Here is a 25,625-nt window from a genome sequence, read left to right as displayed (position 1 = left end):
CGCATAACAATACAGAGATCTTCCGTAACCACAAAGGCTACCACTCAGTTAAGGTGCAGTTGGTGTGCGACCACAGACTGCGAATACTCACCGTCAATGCCCGTTATCCTGGCAGCAGCCACGATGCCTTCATCCTGCGCCAGACCAGTGTGCCAGCACTCTTCCAGCTGCCACAGCTCGTGGCTGGATGGTCAGAGACAAGGGTTATCCGCTCTCCACCTGGCTCAGGACTCCCCTTTGCAACCCCAACACTCCTGCTCAGCACTCATATAATGGGAGCCATGCTGCCACCAGGAACATCATCGAGCAGACCATCGGGGTGCTCAAGCAATGGTTCCGCTGCCTTGACCGCTCGGGAGGAACCCTCCAGTACTCGCCGGAGTGGGTGTCCCATTTTGTGGTGGTCTGCTGCATGCTCCACAACTTGGCCATCATGAGGGCCCAGCCCTTGCCATCAGGGATTGTGGGACCACCTCAGGAGGAGGAAGAGGGAGAGGAGGATGAGGAGGAGAAGGAGGAACAGGAATAAGAGAGGAGGCAGCCACTCAATCGGCCTTCCGGAAGGGCAGTCCGTGACCACCTCATCAGACTGCAGTTCGAATGAATTAAATCGCAGATCCCCATTGCTCACCACATCCCTATCATTCCATCCCTGTCGGAGGCCATATCACAGCGCAAAGCTGAAATAAAACACACCATAAAAGAATCCAAACTGAATGAATAAATTTATCAAAAATGAGTGAAAACATACTTACACCAAAAATATTAACTATTCACCCTTGTGCAATCCCTTACTGCCTCGTGTTACTGTGCCTTTGCCTACTGTACGCAGTGTTAGCCCAGTGGCTGCAGCAGGGCTGGTGGGAGGCTGCTGAGTGTCCGTGCGGGAGACTTCAGATGGCCCTGCAGGACGCCCTCGACTTGCTGTGGACCTGGAAGGTCCGGCTGTAGACTGCACCACCTCAGCATGGGCGGCAGCAGTCTGGGCTGGCTGGATGACAGGCAGCGACATGGGCAGTGGCGGACTGGCAATGGTGGGAGCAGGAATGCTGTCATCCTGAGAGAGGACGGCAGGTTGCTGCTCCACTGACCCACTGCCACTCCCCCAGGGCAGAACCTCAGCATCCCTATCACTCTGTTGGAGCAAAGGTTGCTGGCCTGCTGCAACACCATGAAAACCCCGGTTGACGGTGGTAGACCCAGCCACAATGGCAGCAGTCAGACCTTGCGTGGCATCAAGCTGAAACTGCATGAGAGCAGTCTGGGTTTGAATGGCACCAACCATAGACTGCATTACAGCACTAAGACATTGCGTCGCTTCTGCCTGTGCTGCAATGGAAGCTGCCAGAGCGCTCATCACACGCTTTATCAGGTCTGCATTGCCACAGTCTCTCTGGGAGTCTACCATCTTTTGCAGACTGCCAAGGATGGGCTCCATGGTGTGCGCACAGCCTTGTGCAATGTTGGAGGCGGACTCCTCCATGCTCCTTACCATTGCCGACAGGCTCTCGGGCACCCTTGCCATTGCACCTGTCATCTCTGTGTGCATGCCCATCACCCTTCTTCTAAAGGCCTCCCCATCGAGGTCCTCATCTGAGTCCTGTGCAGCAGAACTCGTGCGCGAACTCACCCTCCGGGGAGCTGGACCCCAAGCTACCCTTTCCCCCCGGCCTTGCTGCAGCCCACTCGTCCCCGGTGCCTCGCCCTGTGCAGATCCTGCTACTATACTAGCCTCTAAAGAACACGTAGTGCCAGTATCTGAGCTGGTGCCTGCAGGTGAGACATGCAGTGACGTGATGTGTTCTTCCACCTCCTCTTCTCCCACCTCGCTCTCAATGATGCCCTCAGGGACAGGCGGCTCAGGTGCTTGCTCATTATCTGAAAGCCTAAAGGTGCAAGAGTCGGGTTAAGGTGAGGGGAGGGGGGCAGGAAGAGAGAAATGCATACAGCATGATTAGCTGGAAAGTGGGAAAACCTTGTGGGGTGAGGGGGAAGTGGGATGTGAGAAGAAGGAGTAGTGATGAACACACCATTGGTGTCCCCAAGGGGGTCAATATCGCCATGGCGCCCACCACCTGGCACCCAATAATCTGCCGCACTCGATTCTCCAGCACAGACAGTGGTTGGGTGTCGGCTTGTCCCCCGCCTGTGCACTCCTGCTCCCTCCTGTTGTGAGCCACCTTGGCCTGCAAGAGAAAGGAAAGTGTGTGAGTGAGTGTGGAGCAATGTGTTGGGTGATGTGCCTGCCATAGTTGAATAGCTGGTGCAAGGTGTGAGATGTGGGTGTGAGTGTTGGTAGGTAGAGATTGTTGGTGGGTGAGTGCTGGGGGTGTGGTGCTTTGGCCAGTGTTTTTTAAAAATTTGTTTATGGGATGTGGGCGTCGCTGGTAAGGCCAGCTTTTATTGCCCATCCCTAATTGCCCTCGAGAAGGTGGTGCTGAGCAGCCTTCTTGAACTGCTGCAGTCCGTGTGGTGAAGGTACTCCCACAGTGTGTGAAGACTGGTTCAGATGGTGGTATGTAACATTTGTTGAAGCATTCACTCACATTGACCAGCTGAGTGAGGTGGTTAAATTTCTTCCTGCACTGTGTGTGGGTCATGGGGACCACAGTTCTGCCCAAGACGTGCTGCGCCACCTCCCTCCACATGGTGCGGAAGACTTGCGGCAAGGGCCTCCTGCCACTTGCCGGGTAGAGAACCATCCTCCGTCTCTCAATAGCAAAAACCAACGCTTCCAACGCTTGATCACAGAATCTGGGGGCTCTCTCCCTGGGGCGTGGATCTCCCATGAGTACAGCTGCTTCAGTCCTCCGGCTCCTTCTGCTTGTCCTGCTGCTGCTTGCTCAGGCAGCTGTGATGAAATATTCCATTCATCACTCATCAGTATTTCTCTGCCTGTGACTGTGGTTGGTTTCAGTTTCATTTCCATTGTATTGTACTATGTGTAGGGCTCCGCCCATACCTGGCCCCTATGTAAGCTGGCCCAGCCTGCAGCACATCCAGTACGGCAGACCTCTGGATGGAAGATACATTCTCCTCTGTGTGTTACCTTCTAAGTCAATAAAAGCCTTGTTTTGTTTCGCTAACATCGAGTCTAGGATTTGTTGAGGCACATCAATTTTATTGACTTAATTTTCAACACAATGGATCAGCTCTTGAAACCCGAACGTTTGGATTTGGACCAGCATGCTTCGGACGCATCGGCACACTTCGGACACTGGTTTATGTGTATGGAATTCTTCCTGGACAATTCCGCAGCCGTCAAAGACGCTACGGACGCTGCGAGTATGAAACTCGGAATTCTGCGGAATTGGGTAAGCCACCGGGTTTACCCCCTCATCCAAGACGCCGACACGTACCCAGCCGCCTGTGACATCTTAAAGGCGCATTACCAGCAGCCTACAAATGAGGTGTATGCTAGGCATCTGCTCGCTACTCGCGCACAGCGACCTGGGGAATCGGTGGAGGAGTTCCTAGGCACCCTGAAAACGCTTGGCAAAGACTGCAAGTACCAAGATGTAAAAGCCGCAGTGTACACTGACGAGCTTGTTCGCGATGCCTTTATCACAGGCCTCAGCCCCACTTACATCCGGCAGAGACTGCTGGAAAAAACGGGATTGGACCTGAAACAGGCTGTGGACACAGCACGATCCCTGGATGTGGCCCAGAGAAACTCGGACGCCTACTCTTCAGCCCGCGCCGTCCACGCCGCCACGTGTGCACCAAGGGCGCCGCCATCTTGGAAGGCATCTTCCCCGCCCGGCAGCCTGACACCGTCGGGGCCCCGCTCTCCCCCCAGAAGCCCTACGACAGCCGTGACGCGTCGGGGACCCAACTGCTACTTCTGCGGGCAGCCGAAGCACACCAGAAACCTGTGCCCGGCGAAAGGCACCACCTGCTTTAAGTGCGGTAAGAAGGGGCACTTCGGGAAGGTGTGCAGAGGGAACCCCGCCGGAAAACCCGCCACCGCCGCGTGTGCGCCGTGGGAGCGGCCATCTTGGACGCCATCTTGCCCGACCTCGTGGGGTCCGCCATCTTGTGAGCAGACAGCGTGGACGCCATCTTGTCTCGATCAGGGCCCTACAGTGGCACCGGTCACAGTGGATCAGACCAGGCCGCACCCGCTATCCAAATCAATGGTGGACATCAAGGTAAACGGGTGCAGGGTTAAATGTTTAATTGACAGTGGAAGCACGGAGAGTTTTATCCACCCTGAACTGGTACAACAACTCTCCCTAAAGGTTGTCCCTACTCGGGGTACCATCTCTATGGCTGATAAAACCCAGACATCGACCATTATGGGTTACTGCACGGTACAATTGTCCGTTAACGGAACTGTATACGATAATTTTAAAGTATTAATCATGAAGAATCTATGTGCGAGCGTGATCTTGGGCCTGGATTTCCAGTGCTACCACCAAAGCATCACGCTCAATTACGGTGGGTCCCAGCCGCCCCTCACAGTGTGCGGTCTGGCTACCCTGAAGGTAAAGCCGCCTTCGCTATTCGCGAACCTTACCCCTAACTGCCGGCCAATAGCGACCAAAAGCAGGAGGTACAGCTGGGAGGACAGGCGGTTTATCGCGACCGAGGTAGACAGGCTCCTGAAAGAGCGCATTATTGAACGCAGCAATAGCCCGTGGCGCGCCCAAGTGGTGGTGGTAAGAGGTAGCGAGAAGAAACGGATGGTGATCGACTATAGCCAAATGATCAACAGGTACACCCAACTAGACGCCTACCCGCTACCCTGCATATCAGAAATGGTGAACCAAATCGCCCAATACCGGGTGTTCTCCACCATCGACCTCAAGTCAGCGTACCACCAGCTCCCTATCAGACCAGAGGACCGCCCGTACACCGCCTTCGAGGCGAACGGACGCCTCTACCAATTCCTCAGAGTCCCCATTGGGGTGACGAATGGGGTCTCGGTCTTCCAGAGGGAGATGGACCGCATGGTCGATCCACCACTTGCAGGCAACCTTCCCCTACCTCGACAACGTCACCATCTGCGGTCACAACCAGCAGGATCACGACTCGAACCTCGAGAGGTTCCTGAAAACCACACAAAAACTCAACCTCACCTACAATGAGGACAAGTGCATTTTCAACACCACGCGCCTCTGCATACTAGGCAGCGTGGTGGAGAATGGGGAAATCGGACCAGACCCCGACCGATTGCGCCCCCTACGGGAGCTGCCCCTGCCCAACACTCCCAAAGCCCTGAAAAGGTGCCTGGGGTTATTTTCTTATTATTCCCAATGGGTCCCCAACTACTCCGACAAAGCCCGCCCCCTCTTGAAAGCATCCTCTTTTCCGCTCTCTGCTGAGGCCCATGCCGCCTTCAAAAGCATTAAGCAGGATATTGAGCGGGCCACGCTACAGGCAGTGGACGAGAACACTCCCTTTCAAGTGGAAAGTGATGCGTCTGACTTTGCCTTGGTGGCCACCCTCAACCAGGCGGGGCGGCCCGTAGCTTTCTTCTCGAGGACCCTCCAAGGGCCCGAGATCAGACACTCCTCCGTAGAAAAGGAGGCCCAAGCCATCGTGGAGGCAGTGCGCCACTGGCGCCACTACCTAGCCGGCAAACGCTTCACCCTACTTACCGACCAGCGGTCGGTAGCGTTTATGTTCAATAATAAACAGAGGGGGAAGATTAAAAATGATAAGGTTCTTAGGTGGCGGATCAAGCTCTCCACCTTCGATTATGACATCATTTACCGGCCAGGGGCCCTTAACGAATCCCCCGACGCCCTCTCACGAGGGATGTGTGCCAGCGCCACCGGGGATCGGCTACAGACCCTCCACAATGACCTCTGCCACCCAGGGGTCACGCGGCTGTTCCACTTCATAAAGTCCCGCAACTTACCCTACTCGATTGAGGAAGTTCGGTCCCTGACCAGGAACTGTCGCACTTGCGCTGAGTGCAAGCCTCGGTTCTACCGCCCAGATAGAGCCCACTTAATCAAAGCTACACGGCCCTTTGAGCGGCTCAGCTTAGATTTCAAGGGCCCCCTCCCGTCCGTCGACCGCAATGTTTACTTCCTGAACATTGTGGACGAATACTCTCGTTTCCCATTCGCATTCCCCTGCCCAGACATGACCAGCGCCACGGTCATTAAATGCCTCAACAGCCTGTTCTGCCTGTTCGGTATGCCGAGCTACATCCATACGGATGGGGGGCGTCCTTCATGAGTGAAGAGCTACGCCAGTACATGCTGTCCAGGGGGATCGCCACGAGCCGTACCACCAGCTACAGCCCCCGGGGTAACGGTCAAGTGGAGCGAGAGAACGGGACAGTATGGAAAGCAGTCACTCTAGCTCTAAGGACCAAAGGCCTCCCTATCTCCCACTGGCAGGAAGTCCTCCCAGATGTGCTCCATTCGATACGGTCGCTATTGTGTACTGCCACTAATGCCACGCCTCACGAGCGAATGTTTGTCTTTCCCCGGAAATCCACCTCAGGCGTATCCATGCCGTCATGGCTCTCCACCCCAGGTCCGGTATTCGTGCGAAGGCATGTGAGGGGCCACAAGACGGACCCTCTCGTGGAGTCAGTGCACCTACTCCACGCCAACCCCCAATACGCGTATGTTTGGCACGCCGACGGAAGGGAGGGCACCGTGTCCATAAAAGACGTCGCCCCAGCCGGTAACGACAACAACCATGACAACAGCAGCAACAACGACCACAGCAACTCTTACCCACCCACTACTCTTTCATCACCCCCGGAAGAACATCGACCAACGGTACCCCCACCAACTACCCCTTCAACAACCCTGGCGGCACCCCCGGCAGAGACCCAGGAGGCCACCGGGGTCACCCAGCCGACACCCGCGGCACCACAACAGCCACGTCGGTCGCAGAGGACTATCAAACCCCCGAACAGACTAAATCTATAGAAGGGGTGAATGTGATGAAATATTCCATTCATCACTCATCAGTATTTCTCTGCCTGTGACTGTGGTTGGTTTCAGTTTCATTTCCATTGTATTGTACTGTGTGTAGGGCTCCGCCCATACCTGGCTCCTATGTAAGCTGGCCCAGCCTGCAGCACATCCAGTACGGCAAACCTCTGGATGGAAGATACATTCTCCTCTGTGTGTTACCTTCTAAGTCAATAAAAGCCTTGTTTTGTTTCGCTAACATCGAGTCTCGGATTTATTGAGGCACATCATCAGCAATGCTGAGAATGAGGTTCTGCAGCATGAATGAACCTTCCCTTTAAGTACTGAGAAAAGCCTGTGGCAATCATGACTTGCGATTAGACTGCACCTGATATTGCTCCACCCTTGAGTGTAACACCAATGAGCTTGGGCTCCTCCTCCGGCAGTGCAGCGCTCCCTCAGTACTGTCCCTCTGACAGTGCGGTGCTCCCTCAGTACTGCCCCTCCGACAGTGCGGTGCTCCCTCAGTACTGTCCCTCTGACAGTGCGGCGCTCCCTCAGTACTGTCCCTCTGAGAGTGCGGTGCTCCCTCAGTACTGCCCCTCCGACAGTGTGGCGCTCCCTCAGTACTGCCCCTCCGACAGTGCGGCGCTCTCTCAGTACTGTCCCTCTGACAGTGCGGTGCTCCCTCAGTACTGCCCCTCCGACAGTGCGGCGCTCCCTCAGTACTGCCCCTCCGACAGTGCGGCGCTCCCTCAGTACTGTCCCTCCGACAGTGCGGTGCTCCCTCAGTACTGCCCCTCCGACAGTGCAGCGTTCCCTCAGTACTGTCCCTCTGAGAGTGCGGTGCTCCCTAAGTACTGCCCCTCCGACAGTGCAGCGCTCCCTCAGTGCTGCCCCTCCGACAGTGCGGCACTCCCTCAGTACTGCCCCTCCGACAGTGCAGCGCTCCCGCAGTACTCCCCCTCCGACAGTGCGGCGCTCCCTCAGTACTGCCCCTCCGACAGTGCGGCGCTCCCTCAGTACTGCCCCTCCGACAGTGCGGCGCTCCCTCAGTACTGTCCCTCTGACAGTGCGGTGCTCCCTCAGTACTGCCCCTCCGACAGTGCGGCGCTCCCTCAGTACTGCCCCTCCGACAGTGCGGCGCTCCCTCAGTACTGCCCCTCTGACAGTGCGGCGCTCCCTCAGTACTGCCCCTCCGACAGTGCGGCGCTCCCTCAGTACTGCCCCTCCGACAGTGCAACGCTGCCTCAGTACTGCCCCTCCGACAGTGCGCCGCTCCCTCAGTACTGCCCCTCCGACAGTGCGGCGCTCCCTCAGTACTGCCCCTCCGACAGTGCGGCGCTCCCTCAGTACTGCCCCTCCGACAGTGCGGCGCTCCCTCAGTACTGCCCCTCCGACAGTGCGGCGCTCCCTCAGTACTGCCCCTCCGACAGTGCAGCGCTCCCTCAGTACTGCCCCTCCCTCAGTACTGCCCCTCCGACAGTGCAGCACTCCCTCAGTACTGCCCCTCCGACAGTGCGGCGCTCCCTCAGTACTGCCCCCCCGACAGTGTAGCACTCCCTCAGTACTGCGCCTCCGACAATGCGGCGCTCCCTCAGTACTGCCCCTCCGACAGTGCGGCGCTCCCTCAGTACTGCCCCTCCGACAGTGCGGCACTCCCTCAGTACTGCCCCTCCGACAGTGCGGCGCTCCCTCAGTACTGCCCCTCCGACAGTGCCGTGCTCCCTCAGTACTGCCCCTCTGACAGTGCAGTGCTCCCTCAGTACTGCCCCTCCGACAGTGCGGCGCTCCCTCAGTACTGCCCCTCCGACAGTGCAGTGCTCCCTCAGTACTGCCCCTCTGACAGTGCAGTGCTCCCTCAGTACTGCCCCTCCGACAGTGCGGCGCTCCCTCAGTACTGCCCCTCCGACAGTGCAGTGCTCCCTCAGTACTGCCCCTCCGACAGTGCAGTCTGTGGAATGGAATTTGAACCCATAACATTCTGGCTCAGAGGCGAGAATGCTACCCACTGAGCCAAACTGACGCATCTCAGTTAAACTAGGGACATACAGGGTAGGATAAAGAAAAAAGGGAGGCGTATGACAGATACCGAGGGCTCAATACTCCAGAATCTTTAGAGGAATGCAGAAAGTGCAGGGGTGCAATTAAAAATGATATTAGGAAAGCAAAGAGAGAGCATGAAAAATTCTTGGCAAGTAAAATCAAGGAAAATCCAAAGATGTTTTATAAATATATTAAGAGTAAGAGGATAACTAAAGAAAGGGTAGGGCCTATTAGAGATCATGGGGGTAATCTGTGTGTGGAGGCGGGAGATGTCGGTAGGGTTCTTAATGAATACTTTGCGTCTGTTTTCACAAAGCAGAGGGGCGAAGCAGACATTGCTATCAGGGGGAGGAGTGTGAAATATTAAATGAAATAAACATAGTGAGAGAGGAAGTATTAAGGGGTTTAGCAGCTTTAAAAGTGGATAAATCCCTGGGCCCGGATGAAATGTATCCCAGGCTGTTAAGCGAAGCAAAAGAGGAAATAGCAGAGGCCCTGACCATCATTTTCCAATCCTCTCTGGCTTCAGGTGTGGTGCCAGAGGACTGGAGGACTGCTAATGTGGTACCCTTGTTTAAAAAGGGATAAACGGATAGACCGAGTAATTACAGGCCAGTCAGCCTAACCTCGGTGGTGGGAAAATTATTGGAAAGAATTCTGAAGGACAGGATAAATCTTCATTTAGAAAGACACGGATTAATCAAGGATAGTCAGCACAGATTTGTTAAGGGAAGGTCGTGTCTGACAAACTTGATTGAATTTTTCGGGGAGGTAACAAGGAGGGTAGATGAGGGTAGTGCATTTGATGTAGTGTATATGGACTTTAGCAAGGCTTTTGATAAGGTTCCACATGGCAGACTGGTCACGAAGTTAAAAGCCCATGGGATCCAGGGCAAAGTGTCAAGTTGGATTCAAAACTGGCTCGGAGACAGGAAGCAGAGGGTAATGGTTGATGGGTGTTTTTGTGACTGGAAGGCTGTTTCCAGTGGGGTTCCGCAGGGCTCAGTACTAGGTCCCTTGCTTTTTGTGGTATATATCAATGATCTAGACTTGAATATAGGGGGTATGATTAAGAAGTCTGCAGATGATACTAAAATCGGCTGTGTGGTTGATACTGAAGAAGGAAGCTGTAGACTGCAGGAAGATATCAATAAATTGGTCAGGTGGGCAGAACAGTGGCAAATGGAATTCAATCCGGAGAAGTGTGAGGTAATGCATTTGGGGAGGGCTAACAAGGAAAGGGAATACACATTAAATGGTAGGACACTGAGTAGTGTAGAGAAACAAAGGGACCTTGGAGTGCATGTCCACAGATCCCTGAAGGTAGCAGGCCAGGTAGATAAGGTGATTAAGAAGGCATACGGAATGCTTACCTTTATTAGCCGTGGCATAGAATACAAGAGCAGGAGGGTTATGCTTCAACTGTATAAAACACTAGTTAGGCCTCAGCTAGAGTTCTGCGTGCAGTTCTGGTCACCACATTACAGGAAAGATGTGATTGCACTAGAGAGGGTACAGAGGAGATTTACAAGGATGTTGCCGGGAGTAGAGAATCTTAGCTATGAGGAAAGACTGGATAGGCTGGGTCTGTTTTCCTTGGAACAGAGGAGGCTGAGGGGGGACCTTATTGAGGTGTATAAAATTATGAGGGGCCTAGATAAAGTGGATAGAAAGGACCTATTTCCCTTAGCAGAGGGGTCAAAAACCAGGGGGCACAGATTTAAAGTAATTGGTGGATGGTTTAGAGGGGATTTGAGGGGAAATTTCTTCACCCAGAGGGTTGTGGGGGTCTGGAACTCACTGCCTGAAAGGGTGGTAGAGGCAGGAACCCGAACCACATTTAAAAAGTACTTGGATGTGCACTTGGGATGCTGTAACCTGCAGGGCTACGGACCGAGAGCTGGGGAGTGGGATTAGGCCGGAGAGCTCTTTGTTGGCCGGCGCGGACACGATGGGCCGAAATGGCCTCCTTCCGTGCTGTAACTTTCTATGATCCTATGATCTGCACACAATCTTCCTGAGGTTTCATAGATTCCCCATTACATCTCAATGTTTATATTCTCTCGCCATAAAACCCTGCATTATATTAACATTTTTATGGTCTTATCCACTTGAGGTGTAGTTTTTAATGTCTTGTGAACCTGGCCCTGGGTGTGTTGGGTGAATAATTATCCCAAGGAAAGACTGAGCATGTTAAAGTGCTCGCTGTGTATTGGCAGCCAGCTTGAATTTGTTGAATTTAATATTTTTATGTAGGAACGGAGAACAGTTTTGAAACAATTGGACTTAAGTTTGAAAACATCAGTAACCCGTGGAGTCCGGGAGATTACGTTGTGCAGCCGAGACTGGAGAGGGTGCGGAGAGACACAGAGCGTTTGGCCGCCTTCCCCTTCAGGAAACCACTGCCCAGATACTTGGTCTTTTATAACCCCAAGCAGCAGAACAAGTGGCAAAACCAGCGAGCCTATCGCATCCAGGTCAACTCACATGCTGACCGTGTGCTGCCACGGAATTGGAGGGAGGAGAAAGCAATCACCTGGGGCAGGTAGGATCCCTGTCCAATCACCAATCAACCCCCCAATCAATCAGCCAATCCCCAATCAACCAGCCAATCCCCAACCAGCCAATCCCCAATCAACCCCCCAATCAATCAGCCAATCGCCAATCAACCCCCAATCAATCAGCCAATCGCCAATCAACCCCCCAATCAACCAGCCAATCCCCAACCAGCCAATCCCCAATCAACCCCCCAATCAATCAGCCAATCGCCAATCAACCCCAATCAACCAGCCAATTGCCAATCAACCCCCCAATCAACCCCCCAATCAACCAGCCAATCACCAATCAACCAGCCAATCGCCAACCAGCCAATCCCCAATCAACCCCCCATCAACCCCCCAATCAACCCCCCCCAATCAATCAGCCAAACGCCAATCAACCCCCCAATCAACCCCCCAATCTCCAATCAACCCCCAATCAACCAGCCAATCGCCAATCAACCAGCCAATCCCCAACCAGCCAATCCCCAATCAACCCCCCAATCAACCCCCCCAATCCCCAATCAACCCCCCAATCCCCAACCAGCCAATCCCCAATCAACCAGCTTTGACAGGGTTGAATCAATCCTTTCCAAAACGTGCCAACCATGCAATCCCGGGGGTGACTGGTGCAGGTTGTGTGGGTTCAGATCCCTCATGCAACAAATAATTGTAATCATATTTATCTCAATCTTTCTAACTCTCTCTCTGTCTGTCCCTACGTCCCTCCCTCGGTCTCTCTTTGTCTCCCTCCCCACTCTCTCTATCTATCTATCTTTCTCTCAAGGTATCTCTATCTCTCCCCACCTCTCTCTGTCTGTCTCTATTACACTCCCTCTCTTTTTCTCTGTTTGTCATTCAGTCCCTATTTCTCTCTCACCTGCCCCGCCTCCCCCTCACTCCCTCCCTCTGACCATTGTGTTTCTGTTGTCAGGTACCAGTTGGCAGTGACTCGTTTCCGGGAGAACGAGGAGAGCAGCAGCAGCCTATATATTCAGAACGACCCGTGGGATCCGACTGTCAGCTTCGAGAACTTTATTCGCAACAACGAAAACATCACCAATCAGGTAGGACCCCCAGTAATGGGACCCCACACAGGATGGAGCCCCAGTAATGGGACTTCACACAGGAGGGACCCCCAGTAATGGGACCCCACACAGGAGGGACCCCCAGTAATGGGACTTCACACAGGAGGGACCCCCAGTAATGGGACCCCACACAGGAGGGACCCCCAGTAATGGGGCCTGACACAGTAGGGACCCCCAGTAATGGGGCCCCACACAGTAGGGACCCCCAGTAATGGGGCCCCACACAGGAGGGACCCCACAGGAGGGACCCCTAGTAATGGGGCCCCACACAGGAGGGACACCCAGTAATGGGACTTAACACAGGACGGACCCCCAGTAATGGGACTTCACAGGAGGGACCCCTAGTAATGGAAATCCACAGGAGGGACCCCCAGTAATAGGAATTCACACAGGAGGGACCCCCAGTATTCGGACTTCACAGGAGGGACCCCCAGTAGTGGGACCCCCAGTAATGGGAATCCAAAGGACGGACCCCCAGTAATGGGACCCCACACTGGAGGGACCCGAAGTAATAGGACTTCATACAGGAGGGACCCCCCGTAATGGGACCCCAAACAGGAGGGACCCCCAGTTATGGGACTTGACACAGGAGGGACCCCCAGTAATGGGATTTGACACAGAAGGGACCCCCAGTAATGGGACTTGACACAGGAGGGACCCCCAGTAATGGGATTTGACACAGGCGGGACCCCCAATACTGGGACCCCACAGGTGGGACCCCCAGTAATGGGACTTCACACAGGAGGGACCCCCAGTAATGGGACTTCACAGGAGGGACGCCCCAGTAGTGGGACCCCACACAGGAGGGACCCACAGTAATGGGACTTCACAGGAGGGACCCCCAATAGCGGGACCCCACACAGGACGGACCCCCAATAATGGGACCCCACACAGGATGGACTGCCAGTAATGGGACTCCACACAGGAGGGACCCCCAGTAATGGGACTCCACACAGGACGGACCCCCAATAATGGGACCCCACACAGGATGGACTGCCAGTAATGGGACACCACACAGGAGGGACCCCCAGTAATGGGACTCCACACAGGAGGGACCCCCAGTAATGGGACTCCACACAGGAGGGACCCCCAGTAATGGGACACCACACAGGAGGGACCCCCAGTAATGGGACTCCACACAGGAGGGACCCCCAGTAATGGGACTCCACACAGGAGGGACCCCCAGTAATGGGACACCACACAGGAGGGACCCCCAGTAATGGGACACCACGCAGGAGGGGCCCCCAGTAATGGGACTCCACACAGGAGGGACCCCCAGTAATGGGACTCCACACAGGAGGGGCCCCCAATAATGGGACTCCACACAGGAGGGACCCCCAGTAATGGGACACCACGCAGGAGGGACCCCCAGTAATGGGACACCACACAGGAGGGACCCCCAGTAATGGAACACCACACAGGAGGGGCCCCCAGTAATGGGACTCCACACAGGAGGGGCCCCCAGTAATGGGACACCACACAGGAGGGACCCACAGTAATGGGACTTCACATTACGGACCCCCAGTAATGGGACTCCACACAGGAGGGACCCACAGTAATGGGACTTCACATTACGGACCCCCAGTAATGGGAACCCACACAGGGCGGACCCCCAGTAATGGGACTCCACACAGGAGGGACCCCCAGTAATGGGACTTCACATTACGGACCCCCAGTAATGGGACTCCACACAGGAGGGACCCACAGTAATGGGACTTCACATTACGGACCCCCAGTAATGGGAACCCACACAGGGCGGACCCCCAGTAATGGGACCCCACATAGGAGGGTCCCCCAGTAATGGGACTTCACAGAGGAGGGACCCCCAGTATTGGGACTTCATATTAGGGACCCCCAGTAATGGGACTCCACACAGGAGGGACCCCCAATAATGGGACTCCACACAGGAGGGACCCCCAATAATGGGACTCCACACAGGAGGGACCCCCAATAATGGGACTCCACACAGGAGGGGCCCCCTGTAATGGGACACCACACAGGAGGGACTCCCAGTAATGGGACTTCACACAGGAGGGACCCCCAGTAATGGGACACCACACAGGAGGGACTCCCAGTAATGGGACTTCACACAGGAGGGGCCCCCTGTAATGGGACACCACACAGGAGGGACCCCCAGTAATGGGACCTCACACAGGAGAGACCCACAGTAATGGGACTTCACATTACGGACCCCCAGTAATGGGAACCCACACAGGGCGGACCCCCAGTAATGGGACCCCACATAGGAGGGTCCCCCAGTAATGGGACTTCACACAGGAGGGACCCCCAGTATTGGGACTTCATATTAGGGACCCCCAGTAATGGGACTCCACACAGGAGAGTCCCCCAGTAATGGGACACCACACAGGAGGGTCCCCCAGTAATGGGACTCGACATTAGGGACCCCCAGTAATGGGACTCCACACAGGACGGACCCCCAGTAATGGGACTCCACACAGGAGGGACCCCCAGTAATGGGACTCCACACAGGAGGGGCCCCCAATAATGGGACACCACACAGGAGGGACCCCCAGTAATGGGACACCACACAGGAGGGACCCCCAGTAATGGGGCTCCACACAGAAGGGACCCCCAATAATGGGACTCCACACAGGAGTGACCCCCAGTAATGGGACTCCACACAGGAGGGACCCCCAGTAAAGGGACTCCACACAGGAGGGACCCCCAGTAATGGGACTCCACAGGAGGGACCCCCAGTAATGGGACTTCATACAGGAGGGACCCCCAATAATGGGACTCCACAGGAGGGACCCCCAGTAATGGGACTTCATACAGGAGGGACCCCCAATAATGGGACTCCACAGAGGAGGCGCCCCCAGTAATGGGACACCACACAGGAGAGACCCCCAGTAATGGGACACCACACAGGAGGGACCCCCAGTAATGGGACACCACACAGGAGGTACCCCCAGTAATGGGACTCCACACAGGAGGGACCCCCAATAATGGGACTCCACACAGGAGGGACCCCCAGTAATGGGACTTCACACAGGAGGGACCCCCAGTAATGGGACTCCACACAGGAGGGACCCCCAATAATGGGACTCCACACAGGAGGGACCCCCAGTAATGGGACTCCACACAGGAGGGACCCCCAATAATGGGACTCCACACAGGAGGGACCCCCAGTAATGGGACTCCACACAGGAGGGACCCCCAGTAATGGGACTCCACACAGGAGGGACCCCCAGTAATGGGACAACACACAGGAGGGACCCCCAATAATGGGACTCCACACAGGAGGGACCCCCAGTAATGGGACAACACACAGGAGGGACCCCCAATAATGGGACTTCACACAGGAGGGACCCCCAGTAATGGGACTCCACACAGGAGGGACCCCCAATAATGGGACTCCACACAGGAGGGGCCCCCAGTAATGGGACTCCACACAGGACAGACCCCCAGTAATGGGACTCCACACAGGAGGGACCCCCAATAATGGGACTTCACACAGGAGGGACCCCCAGTAATGGGACTCCACACAGGAGGGACCCCCAATAATGGGACACCACACAGGAGGGACCCCCAGTAATGGGACTCCACACAGGAGGGACCCCCAGTAATGGGACACCACGCAGGAGGGACCCCCAGTAATGGGACTCCACACAGGAGGGGCCCCCAGTAATGGGACTCCACACAGGACAGACCCCCAGTAATGGGACTTCACACAGGAGGGACCCCCAGTAATGGGACTCCACACAGGAGGGGCCCCCAATAATGGGACACCACACAGGGCGGACCCCCAGTAATGGGACTCCACACAGGGTGGACGCCCAGTAATGGGACCTCACACAGGAGAGACCCACAGTAATGGGACTTCACATTACGGACCCCCAGTAATGGGAACCCACACAGGGCGGACCCCCAGTAATGGGACCCCACATAGGAGGGTCCCCCAGTAATGGGACTTCACAGAGGAGGGACCCCCAGTATTGGGACTTCATATTAGGGACCCCCAGTAATGGGACTCCACACAGGAGGGACCCCCAATAATGGGACTCCACACAGGAGGGACCCCCAATAATGGGACTCCACACAGGAGGGACCCCCAGTAATGGAACACCACACAGGAGGGGCCCCCAGTAATGGGACTCCACACAGGAGGGGCCCCCTGTAATGGGACTCCACACAGGAGGGACCCCCAGTAATGGGACCTCACACAGGAGAGACCCACAGTAATGGGACTTCACATTACGGACCCCCAGTAATGGGAACCCACACAGGGCGGACCCCCAGTAATGGGACCCCACATAGGAGGGTCCCCCAGTAATGGGACACCACACAGGAGGGTCCCCCAGTAATGGGACACCACGCAGGAGGGACCCCCAGTAATGGGACACCACGCAGGAGGGACCCCCAGTAATGGGACTTCACACAGGAGGGGCCCGCAGTAATGGGACTTCACACAGGAGGGGCCCGCAGTAATGGGACTTCACACAGGAGGGACCCCCAGTAATGGGACTCCACACAGGAGGGGCCAGCAGTAATGGGACTTCACACAGGAGGGACCCCCAGTAATGGGACTCCACACAGGAGGGACCCCCAGTAATGGGACTCCACACAGGAGGGGCCCCCAGTAATGGGACTCCACACAGGAGGGGCCCGCAGTAATGGGACTTCACACAGGAGGGACCCCCAGTAATGGGACTCCACACAGGAGGGACCCCCAGTAATGGGACTCCACACAGGAGGGGCCCCCAGTAATGGGACTTCACACAGGAGGGACCCCCAGTAATGGGACTTCACACAGGAGTGACCCCCAGTAATGGGACTCCACGCAGGAGGGACCCGCAGTAATGGGACTCCACACAGGAGGGACCCGCAGTAATGGGACTCCACACAGGAGGGACCCCCAGTAATGGGACTTCACACAGGAGGGACCCACAGTAATGGGACTCCACACAGGAGGGACCCCCAGTAATGGGACTCCACACAGGAGGGGCCCCCAGTAATGGGACTCCACACAGGAGGGGCCCGCAATAATGGGACTCCACACAGGAGGGACCCCCAGTAATGGGACACCACACAGGAGGGACCCCCAGTAATGGGACTCCACACAGGAGGGACCCCCAGTAATGGGACTCCACACAGGAGGGACCCACAGTAATGGGACTCCACGCAGGAGGGACCCCCAGTAATGGAACACCACACAGGAGGGGCCCGCAGTAATGGGACTTCACACAGGAGGGACCCCCAGTAATGGGACTCCACACAGGAGGGGCCCCCAGTAATGGGACTCCACACAGGAGGGGCCCCCAGTAATGGGACTTCACACAGGAGGGACCCCCAGTAATGGGACTTCACACAGGAGTGACCCCCAGTCATGGGACTCCACACAGGAGGGGCCCCCAGTAATGGGACTCCACGCAGGAGGGACCCGCAGTAATGGGACTCCACACAGGAGGGACCCGCAGTAATGGGACTTCACACAGGAGGGACCCCCAGTAATGGGACTCCACACAGGAGGGACCCACAGTAATGGGACACCACACAGGACAGACCCCCAGTAATGGGACTCCACACAGGAGGGTCCCCCAGTAATGGGACTCCACACAGGAGGGTCCCCCAGTAATGGGACTCCACACAGGAGGGACCCCCAGTAATGGGACTCCACAGGAGGGACCCCCAGTAATGGGACTCCACACAGGAGGGACCCCCAGTAATGGGACACCACAGGAGGGACCCCCAGTAATGGGACTCCACACAGGAGGGACCCCCAGTAATGGGACTCCACACAGGAGGGACCCCCAGTAATGGGACACCACAGGAGGGACCCCCAGTAATGGGACTCCACACAGGAGGGACCCCCAGTAATGGGACTCCACACAGGAGGGTCCCCCAGTAATGGGACTCCACACAGGAGGGACCCCCAGTAATGGGACACCACACAGGAGGGTCCCCCAGTAATGGGACTCCACACAGGAGGGACCCCCAGTAATGGGACTCCACACAGGAGGGACCCCCAGTAATGGGACACCACACAGGAGGGACCCCCAGTAATGGGACACCACACAGGAGGGACCCCCAGTAATGGGACTCCACACAGGAGGGTCCCCCAGTAATGGAACTCCACACAGGAGGGACCCCCAGTAATGGGACACCACACAGGAGGGTCCCCCAGTAATGGGACACCACACAGGAGGGACCCCCAATAATGGGACTCCACACAGGAGGGACCCCCAGTAATGGGACTTCACACAGGAGGGACCCCCAGTAATGGGACTCCACACAGGAGGGACCCCCAGTAATGGGACTCCACACAGGAGGGACCCCCAATAATGGGACTCCACACAGGAGGGACCCCCAGTAATGGGACTCCACACAGGAGGGACCCCCAATAATGGGACTCCACACAGGAGGGACCCCCAGTAATGGGACACCACACAGGAGGGACCCCCAGTAATGGGACTCCACACAGGGTGGGCCCCCAGTAATGGGACTCCACACAGGAGGGTCCCCCAGTAATGGGACTCCACACAGGAGGGACCCCCAGTAATGGGACTCCACACAGGAGGGACCCCCAGTAATGGGACTTCACACAGGAGGGACCCCCAGTAATGGGACTTCACACAGGAGGGACCCCCAGTAATGGGACTCCACACAGGAGGGACCCCCAGTAATGGGACTCCACACAGGAGGGGCCCCCAGTAATGGGTCTCCACACAGGAGGGGCCCCCAGTAATGGGACTCCACACAGGAGGGGCCCCCAGTAATGGGTCTGATTGGCGGTCCCAGCACTGAGCCCCAGCCCTGTTAACGGCAGCTGGTCCCAGGGAGAGTTTTTAAGGGAATTTTCCGCCCTCACTTGGGGAATCCGTTGGTTATTGATTGGGTTTGTTTTTCTGTTTATTTCAGGATCTGGTTGCCTGGGTAACCGTTGGCTTTTTGCACATTCCACATTCGGAAGACGTGCCGAACACAAGCACTCCTGGCAATGCTGTCGGATTCCTCCTGCGCCCTTTCAACTTTTTCCAGGAAGATCCCTCAGTTGCCTCGAGGGGTGTGGTGATCGTGCGTCCGGAGGATGAATCCTTCTCCAGAGTGAAGATCCAGAGATGGACTCCGGCCGCCCCTGGACACTGCCTGTCCAACTCCCCCTTCACATATAACGGCACCTATTTATCTGACTGAACCCCTCAGTGTGTGGACACAGAGCCTGTCAACTCCAATCACCCACACCCGGTATAGAACTATAGCAAAATACTGCAGATGCTGGAAATCCGAAATAACAACAGAAAATGCTGGAAAAACTCAGCAGGTCAGGCAACATCCGTAGAGAGAAATTTGAGTTGACTTTTCGGGTTGAAACCCTTCTTCAAAATTGGAAAGAAAATAAAATAGATCGAAGGCAGGGCTGCGATCGAACAAAAGAGACAATAAAAGGTATTCGAAGCCAGACGAGATGGTAATAGGCCCGTGGAGACAAAAGGCAGCTGAGATTAGGTGTGAAGTGTACTGGCAGGTAAGAGATAGCTGCCAGGTGAGAGAGAGAAACAAAAGGAAAGGGCGGGGTGGGGGGGAGGAAAGGAGGACCCAAAACAAAGGGGTGGAAAAAATTATAAGTAAAAATGTAATCGGGGCCGAGGTTATGATCTGAAATTGTTGAACTCGATATTGAGACCGGAAGGCTGCAGAGTGCCTAATCGGGAGAGGAGGTGCTGTTCCTCGAGCTTACGTTGAGCTTCCGTGGAACAATACAAGAGGCCGAGGACAGTGAGGTCCGAGTGGGAATGGAGCGGTGAATTAAAATGACAGGCGACCGGAAGCTCGGGGTCACCCTTACGGACTGAACGGAGGTGTTCCGCAAAGCGGTCACCCAATCTGCGTTTGGTCTCCCCAATGTAGAGGAGACCGCATCGTGAGCAGCGAATACAGTATACTAGATTGCAAGAAGTACAAGTAAATCGCTGTTTCACCTGGAAGGGGTGTTTGGGGCCCTGGACAGTGGGAAGGGGGGAGGTATAGGGGCAGGTGTTGCATCTCCTGCGCTTGCACGGGAAGGTGCCAGGCGAAGGGGAAGGGCTGTTTGGGGTGATAGAGGAGTGGACTAGGGTGTCTCGGAGAGAGCGGTCCCTGCGGAATGCTGAAAGGGGAGGTGAGGGGAAGATGTGTTTGGTGGTGGGATCACTTTGGAGGTAGCGGAAATGGCGGAGGATGATCCGTTGAATGTGGAGGCCGGTGGGGTGAAAGGTGAGGACAAGGGGAACCCTATCGTGGTTCCGGGAAGGCGGGGCAGGGGTGAGGGCAGAAGTGCGGGAGATAGAACGGACACGGTCGAGGGCCGTGTCGACCACGGTAGAGGGGAACCCTTGGTTGCGGAAAAAGGAAGACATGTCGGAAGCACTGGTGTGGAAGGTGGCATCGTCGGAGCAGATACGGCGGAGACGGAGAATCTGGGAGAATGGAATAGAGTCCTTACAGGAGGTGGGGTTGGAGGAAATGTAGTCCAGGTAGCTGTGGGAGTCAGTGGGCTTGTAGTGAATATTGGTCGATAATCTATCCCCAGAGATGGAGACGGAGAAGTCGAGGAAGGGAAGGGAAGAGTCAGAGATGGACCATGTGAAGGTGAGGGAAGGGTGGAAATTGGAGGCAAAGTGAATGAAATTGTCTAGTTCTGGGCAAGAGCAGGAAACGGCACCGATACAGTCATCAATGTATCGGAACAAGAGGTGAGGGAGGGGACCTGAGTAGGACTGGAACAAAGATTGTTCCACATAGCCCACGAAAAGGCAGGCATAGCTAGGGCCCATGCGGGTACCCATAGCAACGCCTTTAATTTGGAGGAAATGAGTGCAGTTAAAGGAGGAGTTGTTCAATGTGAGAACAAGTTCAGCCAGGCGGAGGAGGGTGGTGGTGGATGGGGACTGGTTGGGCCTCTGTTCAAGGAAGAAGCGGAGCGCCCTCAGGCCATCCTGGTGGGGGATGGAGGTGTAGAGGGATTGTACGTCCATAGTGAAAAGGAGACAGTTGGAACCAGGAAACCAGAAACTGTTAAAGTGGCCGAGGGCGTCCGAAGAGTCGCGGATGTAGGTGGGAAGAGTCTGGACAAGGGGAGAAAAGATAGAGTCGAGATAGGAAGAGATAAGTTCCGTGGGGCAAGAACAGGCTGAAACGATGGGTCTACCAGGGCAGTCCTGTTTGTGGACCTTGGGAAGGAGGTAGAAGCGGGCTGTGCGGGGTTGGGGAACTATGAGGTTGGTGGCAGCGGGGGGAAGATCTCCAGAGGAATTGAGGTCAGTGACAGTCTTGGAAACGGTGGTTTGATGTTCGGTAGTGGGGTCATGGTCCAGGTGGAGGTAGGAGGAGGTGTCGGAGAGTTGGCGTTCAGCTTCCGCTAGGTAGAGGTCAGTACGCCAAACAACAACAGCACCATTGGGGAGACCAAACGCAGATTGGGTGACCGCTTTGCGGAACACCTCCGTTCAGTCCGTAAGGGTGACCCCGAGCTTCCGGTCGCCTGTCATTTTAATTCACCGCTCCATTCCCACTCGGACCTCACCGTCCTTGGCCTCTTGTATTGTTCCACGGAAGCTCAACGTAAGCTCGAGGAACAGCACCTCATCTTCCGATTAGGCACTCTGCAGTCTTCCGGACTCAATATCGAGTTCAACAATTTCAGATCATAACCTCGACCCCTATTACTTTCTTACTTATAATTTTTTCCACCCCTTTGTTTTGGATCCTCCTTTCCCCCCCCCCCCCCACTTTCCTTTTGTTTCTCTCTCTCACCTGGCAGCTGTCTCCTATCCTGCCAGTGCACTTCACACCTAATCTCAGCTGCCTTTTGTCTCCATGGGCCTATTACCATCTTGTCTGGCTTCAAATACCGTTTATTGTCTCTTTTGTTGGATCGCAGCCCTGCCTTCGATCTATTTTCTTTTCTTTCCAGTTTTGAAGAAGGGTTTCAACCTGAAACGTCAACTCAAATTTCTCTCCACGGATGTTGCCTGACCTGCTGAGTTTTTCCAGCATTTTCTGTTGTTATCCCGGTATAGAACTGGTCAACACTAGTCACCCACACCCGGTATAGAACTGGTCAACACTAGTCACCCACACCCGGTATAGAACTGGTCAACACTCGTCACCCACACCCGGTATAGAACTGGTCAACACTAGTCACCCACACCCGGTATAGAACTGGTCAACACTCGTCACCCACACCCGGTATAGAACTGGTCAACACTAGTCACCCACACCCGGTATAGAACTGGTCAACACTCGTCACCCACACCCGGTATAGAACTGGTCAACACTCGTCACCCACACCCGGTATAGAACTGGTCAACACTAGTCACCCACACCCGGTATAGAACTGGTCAACACTAGTTACCCACACCCAGTATAGAACTGGTCAACACTAGTCACCGACACCCAGTATAGAACTGGTCAACACTCGTCACCCACACCCAGTATAGAACTGGTCAACGCTAGTTACCCACACCCGGTATAGAACTGGTCAACACTCGTCACCCACACCCAGTATAGAACTGGTCAACGCTAGTTACCCACACCCGGTATAGAACTGGTCAACACTAGTCACCGACACCTGGTATAGAACTGGTCAACACTCGTCACCCACACCCAGTATAGAACTGGTCAACACTCGTCACCCACACCCAGTATAGAACTGGTCAACACTAGTCACCCACACCTGGTATAGAACTGGTCAACACTAGTCACCCACACCCGGTATAGAACTGGTTAACACTAGTCACCCACACCCGGTATAGAACTGGTCAACACTAGTCACCCACACCCGGTATAGAACTGGTCAACACTAGTCACCCACACCCGGTATAGAACTGGTCAACACTCGTCACCCACACCCGGTATAGAACTGGTCAACACTAGTCACCCACACCCAGTATAGAACTGGTCAACACTAGTCACCCACACCCGGTATAGAACTGGTTAACACTAGTCACCCACACCTGGTATAGAACTGGTCAACACTAGTCACCCACACCCAGTATAGAACTGGTCAACACTCGTCACCCACACCCGGTATAGAACTGGTCAACACTAGTCACCCACACCCGGTATAGAACTGGTTAACACTAGTCACCCACACCCAGTATAGAACTGGTCAACACTCGTCACTGACACCCGGTATAGAACTGGTCAACACTGGTCACCCACACCCGGTATAGAACTGGTCAACACTAGTCACCCACACCCGGTATAGAACTGGTCAACGCTAGTCACCCACACCTGGTATAGAACTGGTCAACACTAGTCACCCACACCCAGTATAGAACTGGTCAACACTAGTCACCCACACCCAGTATAGAACTGGTCAACACTAGTCACCCACACCTGCTTTAGAACTGGTCAACACTAGTCACCCACACCCGGTATAGAACTGGTCAGCACTAGTCACCCACACCCGGTATAGAACTGGTCAACACTAGTCACCCACACCGGGTATAGAACTGGTCAACACTAGTCACCCACACCTGGTATAGAACTGGTCAACACTAGTCACCCACACCTGGTATAGAACTGGTCAACACTAGTCACCCACACCTGGTATAGAACTGGTCAACACTAGTCACCCACACCCGGTATAGAACTGGTCAACACTAGTCACCCACACCCGGTATAGAACTGGTCAACACTAGTCACCCACACCCGGTATAGAACTGGTTAACACTAGTCACCCACACCCGGTATAGAACTGGTCAACACTAGTCACCCACACCTGGTATAGAACTGGTCAATACTAGTCACCCACACCCGGTATAGAACTGGTCAACACTAGTCACCCACACCCGGTATAGAACTGGTCAACACTAGTCACCCACACCCGGTATAGAACTGGTCAACACTAGTCACCCACACCCGGTATAGAACTGGTTAACACTAGTCACCCACACCTGGTATAGAACTGGTCAACACTCGTCACCCACACCCGGTATAGAACTGGTCAACACTGGTCACCCACACCCGGTATAGAACTGGTCAACACTAGTCACCCACACCTGGTATAGAACTGGTCAACACTAGTCACCCACACCCGGTATAGAACTGGTCAACACTAGTCACCCACACCTGGTATAGAACTGGTCAACACTAGTCACCCACACCCGGTATAGAACTGGTTAACACTAGTCACCCACACCTGGTATAGAACTGGTCAACACTAGTCACCCACACCTGGTATAGAACTGGTCAACACTAGTCACCCACACCCGGTATAGAACTGGTCAACACTAGTCACCCACACCTGGTATAGAACTGGTTAACACTAGTCACCCACACCCGGTATAGAACTGGTCAACACTAGTCACCCACACCCGGTATAGAACTGGTTAACACTAGTCACCCACACCCGGTATAGAACTGGTCAACACTGGTCACCCACACCCGGTATAGAACTGGTCAACACTGGTCACCCACACCCGGTATAGAACTGGTCAACACTAGTCACCCACACCCGGTATAGAAATGGTCAACACTGGTCACCAACACCCGGTATAGAACTGGTCAACACTGGTCACCCACACCCGGTATAGAACTGGTCAACACTAGTTACCCACACCCGGTATAGAACTGGTCAACACTAGTCACCCACACCCGGTATAGAACTGGTCAACACTAGTCACCCACACCTGGTATAGAACTGGTCAACACTCGTCACCCACACCCGGTATAGAACTGGTTAACACTAGTCACCCACACCCGGTATAGAACTGGTCAACACTAGTCACCCACACCCGGTATTGAACTGGTCAACACTAGTCACCCACACCCGATATAGAACTGGTCAACACTCGTCACCCACACCCGGTATAGAACTGGTCAACACTCGTCACCCACACCCGGTATAGAACTGGTCAACACTAGTCACCCACACCTGGTATAGAACTGGTCAACACTAGTCACCCACACCCGGTATAGAACTGGTCAACACTCGTCACCCACACCCAGTATAGAACTGGTCAACACTAGTCACCCAGACCCGGTATAGAACTGGTTAACACTAGTCACCCACACCTGGTATAGAACTGGTCAACACTAGTCACCCACACCTGGTATAGAACTGG

The 25,625-nt window shown here is 55.0% G+C and overlaps 1 protein-coding gene across 2 annotated transcripts in view; it reads left to right on the top strand.

Moving 5' to 3' along the window:
* aoc1 (amine oxidase copper containing 1) overlaps window positions 1–19,817 on the top strand; it is a 131,652-nt gene extending 111,835 nt beyond the window's left edge. The window contains exons 3-5 of one of the 2 annotated variants that reach the window (XM_085992160.1): window positions 11,187–11,475; window positions 12,402–12,534; window positions 19,435–19,817. In XM_085992160.1, coding sequence (XP_085848286.1) covers window positions 11,187–11,475; window positions 12,402–12,534; window positions 19,435–19,710 — 698 coding nt within the window. In that variant the 3' untranslated portion in view covers window positions 19,711–19,817. Of the gene's footprint in view, window positions 1–6,462; window positions 7,144–11,186; window positions 11,476–12,401; window positions 12,535–19,434 lie in introns of those variants that run through there. The other variant, XM_085992161.1, reaches the window with a different exon arrangement.
* The last annotated feature ends 5,808 nt before the right edge of the window (window positions 19,818–25,625 follow it).

This window comes from Somniosus microcephalus, chromosome 7 (genome assembly GCF_052327205.1).
Source record: "Somniosus microcephalus isolate GS21.2 chromosome 7, FLI_Smic_1.0, whole genome shotgun sequence".
NCBI lineage: Eukaryota > Metazoa > Chordata > Chondrichthyes > Squaliformes > Somniosidae > Somniosus > Somniosus microcephalus.
Note: the sequence above shows the minus strand (reverse complement) of the source record. Positions and strands in the feature narration are given on the sequence as shown.